Source organism: Nothoprocta perdicaria, unplaced genomic scaffold (assembly GCF_003342845.1).
Source record: "Nothoprocta perdicaria isolate Ctin4 unplaced genomic scaffold, notPer1 scaffold_52, whole genome shotgun sequence".
In the NCBI taxonomy this organism is placed as follows: Eukaryota; Metazoa; Chordata; class Aves; order Tinamiformes; family Tinamidae; genus Nothoprocta; species Nothoprocta perdicaria.
Genome location: NW_020455777.1, coordinates 3,201,710 through 3,215,307, shown reverse-complemented (window position 1 = coordinate 3,215,307; position 13,598 = coordinate 3,201,710). Strand labels below are relative to the sequence as shown.

Here is a 13,598-nt window from a genome sequence, read left to right as displayed (position 1 = left end):
TCCTCCTCCTGCTGCTGCTCCGCTTCGTTCCGCGGGCGGGCGGAGCGGCCTGCGGCGCCAGTTACCGCCGCGGGGCAGGGAAGCGGAGCGGGGAGAAGCGGCGCCTCCCCCGTGGGAAACGGGACAGCGTTTCCTGGCAACGGCCGCTGCCCGCGGGGAACGGGGTGGAGGGGGGGGTGTTGTGTGAGCTCCCCAAACGGCGGGATGGGCGGGCGGGTTTAGCAGCCGCTGCCCGCGGCGAGCGCGGGGCTGCAGAGCCCCGGGGGGGGCGGGGGGAAGCGGCCGCGGGGCTCGCGGGGCCTCGTGGCCGCGTTTTGTTTCGCGGCGCCTTTCGCGGGAGCTGCCGGCCGCGCTGCAAGGGGCGGGGAGGAGGGAACAAAAACTCGGTGTTGTGACACTGGGGCAGGAAATGAAGGACTGCAAGTGAGGGCCCTTGCTGGGCGAATGGGAATGATTCTTCTATTTATTTATTTATTATGTATTTTTCTTGAACTGCAACATTAAAAGGGTAGAACGAAAGGGAGATGAGGCGTAAATATCGCTAAAATATTTTGTAACAACAAAACTTTTTTTTCTTATTTTTTATTGTCTTTGGTCGTTTTGGGGCCGCTGCCCAACCTGTTGGATCAAACTTTTATCACACACAGGGAAGCTTTCTGTGTAACTTAAACATGTTTCCTRGTGTTCAGCATTAGGTTGTTATTGATGTTAAAAGGGAGAGATGGCACAAAATTGGTTGCAAGTTGTTCTGATCTAGGATAAGAACAGATTTTTCTAATGAGGCAGAGCTGAGGATGATGGCCTGTTACTGTTATATTGCTACCTAAAAGAGGCTTCCTGACCTTGTTCAATATGTTAGTTGGCTCCAGTCTTGCAGCTGGGTTTGTGTTGGAAGATCCTGGTTCTGCGCAGATCCAGAAGGCCTATCCAGGAGAGCAGACAGCAGGATTGGGTGCTTGTATCCTACTTACTCATAGTGTAGCTGCTGTCACTGCTGGACAAGTCTCTATTTTGCTGTTTTATGCGTATTTGGAAGTTTTCTCAAGAAGATACTCTGTTTGCATTCAGTAGGAAATAGTCGAGACTGAGTAAGTCTCGAAGGGTGAGAGAGAATATTATTTTTACAATAGTATTTAGCTGTAGGGAAAGCTTAACTTGCCATGGGAGGTGACAAAAAAAGCGTGAATCTCTAGTTCTGAGGCGATAATTTGGAAAGTTGTTGGGGTCAGCGGGTTTTCTAGGCAGGTTGTAGCTACATTGCCTTGTAGCTGCCTATGCCAGGGCTATAAGGATGCATAGGAAGCCAGAGTACAACCAGACTGGAGGTTTGTCGCCTCCAGAGTTTCACTGTGGGGTCCTGTTTCCTGAGGAACAGAACAACTRTCTTAGAAACTCACCTGCAGTAAAAGGATGTTTCCTCCTTCTCTTTTTGTTCATTTTGTGCATTCTTTTAAAAATTTCAGACTGTAGTTTGGCAAACTTATTTGAGCAATGGTGACAGCTACCCCTTCAGTTGAGTTGTTGGAACAATTTGTGGGGTCAGCTGATGAGCAGTTTTGGGGAAAGGTTAAAAATAACCATCAGAAGGTGCTTATGCTGACTCTGTGTGAAAGACGGGCTTGTTCGCCTCCTTTGGCATTAATGTAACCATTGTTAGATATTCTCTATTTGACTTCATTGCTAGGAGTTTCTCACATCAAAGGTAGCCAAAGGCTTAAAATAATACTGTGTTTATGTACTCTATCCCAAGTGCTTTTGCTTTCCTTGAAGATGATGGTGGTGTTAGTTGGACTTGGATTTTATTTATTTATTTATTTATTTATTTATTGAGTACGGGAAGAACTGGCTTTTTTTAGATTGTAAGATTTCAGTGTAGGGCGTATTATTTATATAGTGTCTAAAATAGTATTGCCTTGCTCCTAATTGGGGAGATATGGGTAGTACTTCATTGAAGAACTTAAGTATTCACCCATTTCTTCAGAGTAATTCTTATTTTGATGTGGGAGATTTTCTAGTTTCAGTGTAGAACGCATCATTTTCGGCATCAGATATCCTTGAGATTAGATTTTGTTGGCTTTATTCTCCTTACCCCACTTCACCTAGCTAACTAGTGTCGTCTTTGTGTTTCTCGGGTTACTGCACTTGCACAGTATCCCTGAGATCTATGTTTTATGTAGAGAACAAGCTTAATTTTATTTCACCAAGGAAATTTATAATAGAAACTCTTGCAAATTGTATTTAAGATTTTCTCTGTATCACTAGAGTTACTGTGATGTCAGAGAACTTGAAATGTAAGTTAGGTAGTTTCTTGCTCCCGAGAAAGCTGAATAAAATAAATGTTCCACGTATGGAAAAGTAAATGATATTATTCTCTACTTTGGCAGCTGAAAACATGCTTTTAAAAATGAGATTTAAGCCGTCACACTTCCAAGGCTCAGATAAGAAAATCTCTGAGCAAAATTAACCAATGAAACATAAGTTGAGCTTAATAATAACAACTTAGAAATTTGGCAGACCCAGAACTGGGAGGAACGTGATGTTCAGCTTCTGCCCTGTCCCTCTGTTCTGCTAGTGTCACTGCTAAACTTGGCGTAGTTACAGGCAGACATGCATGGCAGCAGCCTTGCAGCTTGGCTGCTCAAGAAGTCGTGGTTAAAAGCGTGGAGGCAGTTCTTTCATTCTAGAAGCAGGAGCGAGAAGTGCGGGAATTCCAGTTTTCAGCAATAACGTTGGCTCRGGGGGACAGGGAGGGTGCCTCAAACCCCAGATGAGAAGGGAAGGCTGGGAGAGAGGAGTATCAAGGTGTTGGCCAGGACTTCTTTATTCTACCCAGTCAGATTACTTGGTTACATGTTTTCTTAAAATAATTTTAAAAAATCATATTCTTCAAATATTTTTATATAAGGTGCTTTGTAAATCAGGTAACTTYCATACTTCTGTAGAAGTGCTTCCTGTGAGTTTAGATTTCTTTGAGGCCTCAAGAAAGGCAGCAGCACTTATTTTTCCTGGAATGTTTCCTTTTTTTTGTCCTTACAGATTGTGACTTTAAAATGTGAAGCCTAAGGTGTGAGTTGAAGGAGATTTAAGTTCACTCAGGGTCTGGAAAGCAGTGTCTAAATCAACTTTTTCACCTGCCAGCCTAGTGGTTCTACAGAACTATTGTTTTATCCATTAGTATTGAACAGTATTGTTGCATTGCAAGAGGCTATTGTATTTGTGTTACTAAATAAGAATGGGCTTATTGTATTTGAATTTTTGACTCGTACTCAGATTCTTAGTGAGTGTCAGTAGTATTTGAAGTCTTCAACATTTGGCTGAAATAGCAGGCAATGGGCTGCATTTGTTAGAACAGGTAGCATAGCAGTAGATTAAGAGTGGCTTTCTGAGTATTTGCTATATCCTGAAATACTCTGGATTTCTGTAACAAATTGTGTCCTCTTTTAACTTAGTGTCACAAAATATAGTGTAGCAATTGCTTATCGTTAAAATGGCATTTTAAGTAAAAAAAAAAAAAAAAAAACCCTTCCTGCCTAAATATCTGTTTGTCCTTTGAACTTTCAGACTGTGGTTAATATAAATGAGGGTACATTACCTCAATACTGTAATTTTTTCCCATATTAAAATCTATGCAAGAAGGTGGCATTTCTAACCAACATGTGTTAGGTCTGATGAAAACTTCCTGCTTGACAGTTTCACAACATATTAGTGTTCTGATTTTCTTTTAGGTCTTATTTTCCTATATTTTAACCATCTCTTCCTCTGATGTGAAAGACTCGTCTCCTAGAATCTGTTTAAGGCAATATTAATAATTAAGCGTTGTGTGGGGACATTGTGACATGACATTAGGCTTTCCTTAGGGGTTAGGTAGCATTTCCAGAGTATCGTGCCTGATTGGCATTCATCTTTCAGGATGAGTAGATTAAGGATACCCATAGAAATGTGGTGAGTACTGGGAGAAAATTCTGCTCGGAGGTATCTGGTTTTCCTAGCAGAGAAGTGCTCCTGGCTTCCAGTAAGTGAACTCAGTGGGAGCCAGGAGCCAGAGCCAGGACTGAAAGTAAATGCTGCCCTCAGGATGCCCAGGCTATTCACAGTCTGCCCGTGGGCTCTCTCTGGATCCAGTGCCATAAATCACTAACCCAGGCTCTAGTAGGCCATTTAAAAAAAAAAAAAAAAAAAAAACCACAGATGGCATAAGTCATTTTTAAAAGTCATTTTTAAGTTTCAGGATACATGCAATTTTTGATTTAAAGGAAAAAAATCTGGAATGCTAATTGCATTGATTCTCTTTCTTTCTTTTTTTTTTTCTCCTGCTTTGCCTCCCTAGTATCAACACTGTGTACCTGCAAAACAGCCTTTGATTTTATGTCTATATCTTCTCCCTTTCCTTCTTTATCTCTTTTCCCTGTTATCACCTGTCTCCCCTTTCCTTCTACTGGACAAGCCTATTCATATGGAATAATTTTTTGGAGGGATCCAACTACAAAGTAAAATAGACTGACAGCAGTTGATCCCATACATAAGGCACATCTGCCTGGTGGTTTCCCCTTCTGTATCGTAATTGTTGAAATTCTCTCAGTCAGTTATTGTCAAAGATGCACCTGGAGGAAATCCTTGATTACAAGCTCCGATGTGATCTGTAAGAAGTCAGTATTAAAATACTTAGAAATAACGTTAACAACATTCACTTTGGACCTTGYGTATTTTTGATAAATAATACAAGGCCAAAATACTTCAAAGTGATCTATATACAAGGCTATAATGCATAGGTACTTGATGCATAGTCTCCATTCTTTTGTGGCAGTCACCTTGTGGAGAGTAGCATATATCTGGCTCTTTTTCTTTGATTTTGCTCTTTGCTTTCTGCTGTGTTCATTTTGGATGAAATGATACTTAAATTTCAGATACGTGGATGAAAAACAGTCGGGGCTGTTATTGTTTCTATTTCCTAGCATGTGGTCTCTCTGAGCTGCCTGTCAGATACACTTGTTTGACAGCAAAGAACTTCATTTAAAAGCATTCCCTCGGCATAAAGCTAAGATTTTTACATTCTTCTACAAAGAAAATAACTTGAAAAACGTTGTAATAAACTGCAATGTGTTGATATAGTTCCTTTTTACTCTATACCAATATTCCTTCCCCTGCTTTCTCCTTCCCTTTTCTGAGATAAATCTCAATTTTTGAAATGTCATCTCTCTTGTCATGRGTGCAGTGACAGAGGCGCTGTGAGGCGCCCTTGGCATGGGCCCCAGTTCCTGTGGGCAGTGCAGGAGGGTCAGAGAGGACCCCATGGCTTGAKGGAGGCTGCTGCTGCTACTGGGACAATTGATGTTTGGAGAGATGGGCCTAGAGTGTCAGGTGAAGGAGGCAAAGCTGTTTGGGCAGCTTTATGCAGGCTGCAGTTTCACTGCTGTTAGTTGCAAAGGTGGTCATCCATTGTAACCCAAACATCAGACCGTTCAAAAAYATCAGCCTAAACAACGAGAGAAATAATTTTCCCTATGTGCTTAACAACGATCTCAAATGAGTTGAGGAAAGATTATGCACTGGAGTCATGGAAATAGCATTAGTAATCATTGTTGTTTCCTAATATAGCAGATAAGATCTGTAACAAATTTAACCTGTAAATCTAATTGTTATATATAAATGCTTTATTTCTGGCAACATGGCTTTCAACAAATAACCTTCTGTTTCCTAACATACAGGATGCAAGACATCCCCCTTTTCCCCTAGCTGACTTAAATGAGTCAGAATAGAGTCACTTCTGCTCCTCATTTCATTTAAGGCACTGATATATGCAACGAGAGTATTAATAGACAGTTTTCTGCTGGTATGTTTAATTTTCTCCTTCTCCTTCTCAGGATGTGATCTTCATGGTGTGCTGGTGGGAAAGCTGAGTTGTAAATCACCCCAATGGATGCGGACAGTGATGTTGCCTTGGACATTTTAATCACAAACGTAGTGTGTGTTTTTAGAACAAGATGTCATTTAAACTTGAGGAAGATTGCATTAGAGGGAGCAAATGTGATATACAAGCGTGATGTTGGGGTAAGAGATTCAATATACCTCCAATATCTATTTTTACAAATGTCCTTAAGCTAAGTGTTGTTGCACCTTTGGATAGAGAAGAGAATGGCWGTATTTCTGTCCTGCTAGGCGTTTTGACTGTCGTTATGTACTGCGTCTACAGTAGGGCAGAGGGGCAACTTGCCTCAGAAGGCTGCAGGAAGCTATTAGTTTAGGTCTGTGCAGCTCCTGGGGTGAAATATTGGATATACAGTGAGACTTGTTATACCTCAAGGTCTGTCCTTCCTTCCAGAGTTTGATGTTTGTCAGGACAATATGTTCTGATATGAAAAAAGAAGACATTTTTATAACACCTGGATGCAAGTGTGCTTGTAGCTGATAGCAAATTGAGAAAACAGGAATTTGCTGGATTCAGTCAGTTAGCCTCCTTTCACAAGGAGGGAAATGATTTGTGAAAGGAATWGTTTAATCCTGTCATATATGAACAGCAGTGTGTTGGAATTAAAACATCTTTTACATGGCAAGCAAGTAAATGCTAAGCAGAATGTGTTCTGAGCTTAGGTTAAATAAAGGTTAGAGGGTGATCTCAGATCCACTAAAGGTGGTAAATGGAAAGTTTCCTACTACTGGGGACAAGAGGAAAAACACTGTGAAGGTGCATACTCTAAATTTATGGGAAAGCTTTAGCAAGTGGATGAAGAGATCCCTCACCTGCCTTTCCTAACTTGTGAGATAGTGCAGTCCTGCAGAGGGAGAGAACCACAGGACTGGACTGCAAAGGTGGCATGAGCCCTTCTAAGCTCCCCAAAACACCCCTCGTGCCTGTCCAGCGGGGTCACAGAGCAGGAGAGGGGCTGCAGGTCTGTCACAGGCAGAGATGGTTGAGGGAGGAGGCACCTGGATGAATGCCAGCAGATCTTTGGAAGATCTGCATCCAAATTATTTGTAAACAAGATAGCAGCCTTTCAGGAAAGGAGTCAGTAGCACAATGTGCATGGCTTTCAACTTTTAATTCACCTCCATATTTCATCTCTTCTGTGAACCCTGAATCACTGGCTAAAATATTCCAGATTACTTTGCTTTTATCCACAGCTGACTTTATTTTTATTTATTTATTTTTAATTTCTGAAAATGTGAAAGAACAGTTCAAGACTATCAAACCTTACAGAAGGTAGTATTAGTATAGATTTTTTTTTTCCCAGTATGAAAATGAACTAACACTGATTTTTCAATTCTTCCTTTTTCTTTATTTTTTCTTTTTAGAAAGTATTAATGAAGCTTAGAAAACCTCGGATTACGGCCACAATTTGGTCCTCAGGAAAAGTTATTTGCACAGGAGCCACAAGGTGAGTTCATGAAGAGCTTCTGTGTAGCTGAGTATCTTGCAGGTTTTCAGTATGTAGGGGATGAAAAGAGAGCAGGCGGCAGTACTTGCTGCAGCTGAGGTTGCCTCGTGCTGGCTCACACAGACCCCTGCCAAGTTTGCCTGAGAGTTTCCTGTGCTAAGTGTCTGCCTTGAACTAACTTGAAATCTTGAGAAACAGCAGTTTAACCTTCTGGGAAAACTACTTTATGAAGAAAATTCTGAAAATTTTTCTTTTCTTTAGAAGATTCTTGAATTCATTTTGGTTTTGTCTGGAACTTGAAACTTGGGAAGGGATGATTTAATTCAAGGGGTAATCTCTATTATCTGATGAAAATCTGCCTGAATTTAATCAAGTTATATCTGGTGAGGGACTAGGAAGAAGCAAAGGCAAATTTTCAGCTCAGATATGTCCACCTGAGGCTTGCTTACCTCTAATAGCTAAGAGTTGTCCCCATTGTGGCATAATGGTAGTGGGGGGAGTCTGCACACCTTCTGTGTATGATCTCTGCCTCAAAATGGAATGTGTTAGTCGGTGTCAGCACCTACATGATAGTTTTCTCTTTTTACCTGTGACCCTGCACGCTGGTTACTGCACCCTGGGAGCTTTTTTCCTAAGCTGATTTGATATTTTCCACTGCTACGAATGTGTCACAAACATTACCTTCTTTTCTAATCCTCCAGGGCCATTAACAAACTCATTTTTAAGAAGAGTAGGTTGAAGAGTGACCATTAGTTCAGAGTAGTCAACTGCAGATTCCCTGTGTTCATATTTGTATTGGATTGTTATTTAGTATCATGTGTTATGTGTGTTATTGTACAGTTCCCACTTCAGCTCCCACGAATTTAAGTTGGAGATGCAAGTGCAAAGATATTCTTTAAATAGAATAAGGATGGCTATTTCAATACCTAGATAGTGGAAAAGTATGCCATAATGTATACAGCAGGATGAAATATAGGCTGTTTCTGTGCATGTAGTTCGTGTATTACATAATTGAGTGTTTATTATCATATGTGTACACACAAATGCTTATTGTGCTTTTGGTAACACTGGACTTTTGTCTGTCTGTCTTTATAGTGAAGAAGAAGCTAAATTTGGTGCCAGACGATTAGCTCGCAGTCTACAGAAACTAGGTTTTCAGGTAATTGTAATGGAAAAGGGCACTCATGACTCAAGTAATGCTAGCCAGTTTTGCAGAAAGAAACAAAGAGGAGGGAGCATAGCAATTTAGCAGCCAGCATGTCTTCACTCTGCTCCTCCTTTTGTGGCAATGTACAGTCACTGATACTGGTCGGAGAGACTATTTCATTTCATGGATTTGGGTTTTGTTTGGCAGTTCAGAATAGTGCTCCTTTACTAGCTAATCAACAGCAATATTCATTATGTAAATGAGTCACTGGCAAATGCATCTCAAATAGAATTTGCAATACCTTGAAGATTAATCTGGGAGTGGAGCTGGAGAGCAAAACCTGTTAGCTGAACACARTTTCCCCTAACTGTTTCTGGTGGAATAACAGAGCGCTGTGCTGCTTCATTGGGGCAAGCTTGAGCCTCTTAATGAAGTGGAAAGAAAATGCTTATGTGTTCTCAGGCTATGCACCAGCAAGCAAGCCAAATAAACTACAAATGATGTGGAACTCTTCTTTTTCTGAGCTTAGGTTGACATTAGCAGTCAAAAACCCCTACTTGCTTGGACTTCATACTAAGGATTGAAAAACATGAAGGCGTGCTAAGACATGTAATTTTAGAACATCTTGGTTTTGAAACCCATTGTGCTTATCACAGGATAATTAAGTAGAGACGGTGGCTGTCCTTTTTGAAAAATAAAAAACAAAGCAGTAAAAAACAAAGCACCAAAAAAAAAAGCACAAAGTGGGAATGTTTGATTATCTTCCCTAGAGGTAAGGGTGACTCACTGCTCCCTTTGCCTTATAGCAAACTGAGCCACTTGTTGCAAATTTACCCGTTAGATCCACTGTGGAGGGAACATCCTTTGGAGTGGAGGGTACAAGCTGTGAGCTTCAGGGTAGAAGGACAGAATTCTAACTTTATAATGAAGTGATCACTTTAGCTGGACCGTATTTCAAGGAGTATACTGATAGTTCATCCTTTATATGGATTTGATCTTCCACTTACTGTTTCCATTTATTTTTACACTTATTGTTTACTTTTTAAAAAGGTCTGGTTGAGGAATGGTTGCTGTAAGGTTGGCATTTTCAGAACATGAGCAGAAATTGCTTCAGTGATATTGCCAACATTGCCTTCTCACTCTTTTATCAATTTGTCTTGGAATTGTCTGTTGGCAGTTTTGCTGTCATACAAAATCTGTGTGCGGTTAGGTTCAGAAAATAGGAGTGAAAACCAGCTCTAGATACTGACCCACTGGGTAGTTACAAAACAAGTTTTGTCTTCTTTCTTATTCTTACCTGTAGTAAAAGTGGTATATCACAATGAGACCCTAAAGACMTTTTTTTTCCCCAATAATTACAAAAATCCGTTGATGTAATGAAATCTAAGCTCTTTCCTTGCTTATTTTAATGTCTCATGATTTGCCTTATTTTCACTATAGATGTTTTTACTACAGAGATATGGATCGTTTCTCTGTGTCATTCTTGATGTAAACTGTCCTTTAGCCTCATAACAGAGTTGTGAAATGCCTCATTCAGCAATTATTGCTTACTTTATCCTTCTACTGTACAATCTGAGCCCGATAAGTATCATTTAGATTCATGTTAGAAATGCATCAGTTAGAGTTTTCATTTTGAAATCAAAATATGTTCATAACGTGTTTTTTGATTCCATCTAGATGCCTTTCTTTAAGCTGAATTTTTAATGCCTCTTATTTCTCTCTCTCTCTCTCTCTCTCTCTCTCTCTCTTGAAAAGGTAATTTTCACAGATTTTAAAGTTGTGAATGTTTTAGCAGTGTGCAACATGCCCTTTGAGATCAGATTGCCCGAATTTACAAAGAATAACAGACCTCATGCGAGGTACGGTAGGATTTTTACATGTTTATAGTCTTGTTATATTTCTTAAGCTTTTCTTTTTTTTGTCCTAGTTTTACCTTTTGATTCTTTAAATTTTGTTTTCTAGTTATGAACCAGAACTTCATCCTGCGGTTTGTTACAGAATAAAAACACTCAGAGCTACATTACAGATTTTTTCAACAGGCAGTATCACAGTTACAGGTATTTTCATGACAAAATAAATATTTAACTTGTTGGGAATATTTAACTTTATGGTCAGTTATCTTGGGAAAGGAGGCCTTTTAAACAGTCAAAAGATATATTTGAGATTTAGTTTCCTAGTGCTAGAATCTAATTTGTTTTGGAGTGGAGGTATCCGAATAGTTGTAGGGCAGGCATATGGAAAACGTCATTACTGGTAKTCAAAAAAAGAATTGTTTTAATAAGAATGTCAATAGTCATTTTTAATAAAAAGAATAGTGAGAAATTATTTGAGAATGCAAGGTATTTAGCRAAATATTTAACTATTATTTAATTATTATTAAACTAATATAACTATTATTTAACTATTATTWTTTGATTATTTAGTTAAATATTGTAACAATTGGAATTTGCTACCTGTTTTTCATCTGTGTAATGCTGCAAACTACTGCCTGTAGCACCAGAAAGTCCATTAGAAATACATACTTGTAAAGTCTGAAAGGGCAGGCAGGGTCCTATTCTATTTCATTTGTTTTTCTGATTAAGCCTTATGACTAAAAGCAACACTTGCATAAAAAAAACATACCCGATAAGGCTATTTATGCCTTCGGAAGCCATTTTTTAGTACATCTCTATAATTGAAAGAAGCGAAGTAAAGAGGTGAGGTAAAAAGAAAACTGACTTCAGAGATGCTAAAGCACACGAGTAATTGCTGTTTTGATTTATCTGCATCGCCAAACAAATGCAAGATTGTTTTTCAGGCATGTTATTGCTCAGTCATTTGCAACTTTAATTGTGCATTTCAGGAAAATGATGTAGTGTCCTTAGAAAGCACTGCTGGTTCATTCTTCCCTTTTTTTTTTTTCTCCCCACACATTCATAGATCACGTTAGACAACTATCAGATGCTTCAGCCCGAGAGAATAACCATTTGCTGGATTCCAGGTTTTGCCCTAAGACTGGTAGTAGAGTTTTTTCCAAAACTCAGACTATGAAGCAACAGACCATAGTTTTCAAACATATTGTTTTACTTGAAACATACTTAAATCCCTCATCATTTAACAATAGTTTCCTTTGTTAGYTGTGTAAAAGAAGAGTTAGAGGTGTCTGGGCTTTCAGAAATACAGATTCCCAAAGGAACAGCAGAAGTACCTCTGTTACTCGGCTTCTGCTTTCTTGTTTGGGCTGACTGTTTAATTCAGTAAATCAAAAATAATGCAAGYTGTTCTGAAATGACTGTATTATTTGTAGCTTGGCCATTGACCCATTTAGAGCATTTTACAGGTTCTACAGGTCTTTTTGTTATAAGAAAAGTGATCCGAGGAAAACTTCCCCAAATAGGGAGAAATGTGGGATAAGTGACTCTTRTCTACAGTATAAAATTGTGGTGGCCTCAAATAATAAGTTTATTTAAAATGTGCTGCTGTTGTTATTTACCAATACCCTGATTTTTCTCTTCCTACTGCTTTTTTTTCTTTCTTAATATGTCTCAGGGCCAAATGTAAAGGCTGTTGCCAGTGCTGTGGAACAGATTTACCCATTCGTGTTCGAAAGCAGGAAATAAATTTTATAATTCACCACTTAATGGTTAGGTTCCCTAACCAAGCACCTTTAAAGACTGCTGCACATTGGACTAAAAGCAAAAAGGAAAACTGGACCAACTCTAGCCGAGGAATACAGACTCTCTTACCRTTCATGGCCACAGTATAAACTCCAGTCCCTTTGGATTTTATTTTTAACAGTGCTGTATTGTAAAAACGGAAGTTTACAGGATATGAAATTGCTGCTTTTAAAAAGACATTCTATTTATTTTTGCAGTAATTTCTGTGTATTCATAAGCAAAGCTGTCACGATGTGCACTACCTTTAAAACATTTTTTTTTAGTTTGAGCTTGTGTTTTATTTGTGAATGGTCTTTTACATTTTTTGTATGTTGAATATTGGGCACCAAAGAAGCTGTAAAAGTTATCTTTTTCACCTGATGAATGTGCACAAATAAAACTTTGGAAAATATTTCTCTTCATACCTGTTCTGTTATATTCCTTTCCCTTTTTCTATTACAGTTAAAATTGTATAGCTGCAAATTAATTTGAAACAATGTAAGAATAGTCTTTTGCTGATACCTTCTGTTTCTATTTGTAGTATGTGTAAAAAATTTTGTGTGTGGGTTAGATTGAATTCTCTAGTAGTTAACGTATGTTTATCTGAGGGTGAAATTTGGTTTGTTCCCAGTTCTCTTAACTGCCTGCCAGGTTTCAAGCATTTCCTTGCTGTTACATGAAGAGAAGACATTTCTAAGTGTAAAGCCCTCCAAGTATTTCCCTGTTGATGGTGGGAAGCTTTTTATCAACTGAAGAAACTACTGTAGAAAAATCTACTGCCCCATCCATTACCCTACTGGATGCAGAAGGAGAAAAAGAAGCTGCATGTGCTTAAGGCTTCCAGAAAGTTGTTGCTGTCCTTCAGCTCTGGGAAGAYGGAGTGGCCACGCTAGTGCAGCGCCAGCCTTCTGGTGAAGAATTGACAGTTCTTCTCTACACTGTGGTTACTGCACGGTTTGTCTTGACAGGAACTGCCAGCAAGCACTGAGGCTTAGCTCGGGCATGTGTTGGGATTCACCTTGGACTTGGAAGCCAGTAGCCGTTCCCCTCAGTATGTGCACATTTGACGCAGAAGAGGTGAATGCTTAAAAGTAACTGCAACTGCTACTTTTAAAAAGATACAATAAATATGTATAAATGTATGTATGTCTTCTTTTCCCTATCTGGCTGGAAGGTAGCACTGCTCTTGGTGCTGTGGGTGATGCCCTGTCGCACAGGGTGGTTAAAATAGCGAACCATGAGCTGTTGCAATAGAGGAGGTCACTAGTGGTGGAATATTCTAAAGAAGTGGATGTGCAGCATAATGTACTGAATGTGTCGGAGGGGTGGTATAGAAGCTGGGGCCCTCCCTGTGACTTCATGCAGAAGTTGTGGAGAGGAAGGAATAATGTGGGAAATGTTCAATCAAACCTTGCAGAACCCCTTGAAAGAAGCAGCGGAAAG

At 39.5% G+C, this 13,598-nt stretch overlaps 1 protein-coding gene across 3 annotated transcripts in view; it reads left to right on the top strand.

The window, feature by feature from the left end:
- TBPL1 (TATA-box binding protein like 1) overlaps positions 1-13,018 on the top strand; it is a 13,271-nt gene extending 253 nt beyond the window's left edge. Inside the window, exons 2-8 of one of the 3 annotated variants that reach the window (XM_026048206.1) lie at positions 5,862-6,048; positions 7,291-7,373; positions 8,469-8,532; positions 10,276-10,379; positions 10,483-10,577; positions 11,440-11,517; positions 12,049-13,018. In XM_026048206.1, coding sequence (XP_025903991.1) covers positions 5,914-6,048; positions 7,291-7,373; positions 8,469-8,532; positions 10,276-10,379; positions 10,483-10,577; positions 11,440-11,517; positions 12,049-12,119 — 630 coding nt within the window. In that variant the 5' untranslated portion in view covers positions 5,862-5,913 and the 3' untranslated portion in view covers positions 12,120-13,018. Of the gene's footprint in view, positions 1-5,846; positions 6,049-7,290; positions 7,374-8,468; positions 8,533-10,275; positions 10,380-10,482; positions 10,578-11,439; positions 11,518-12,048 lie in introns of those variants that run through there. The other 2 variants (XM_026048207.1, XM_026048209.1) reach the window with 2 other exon arrangements.
- Positions 13,019-13,598: the final 580 nt, after the last annotated feature.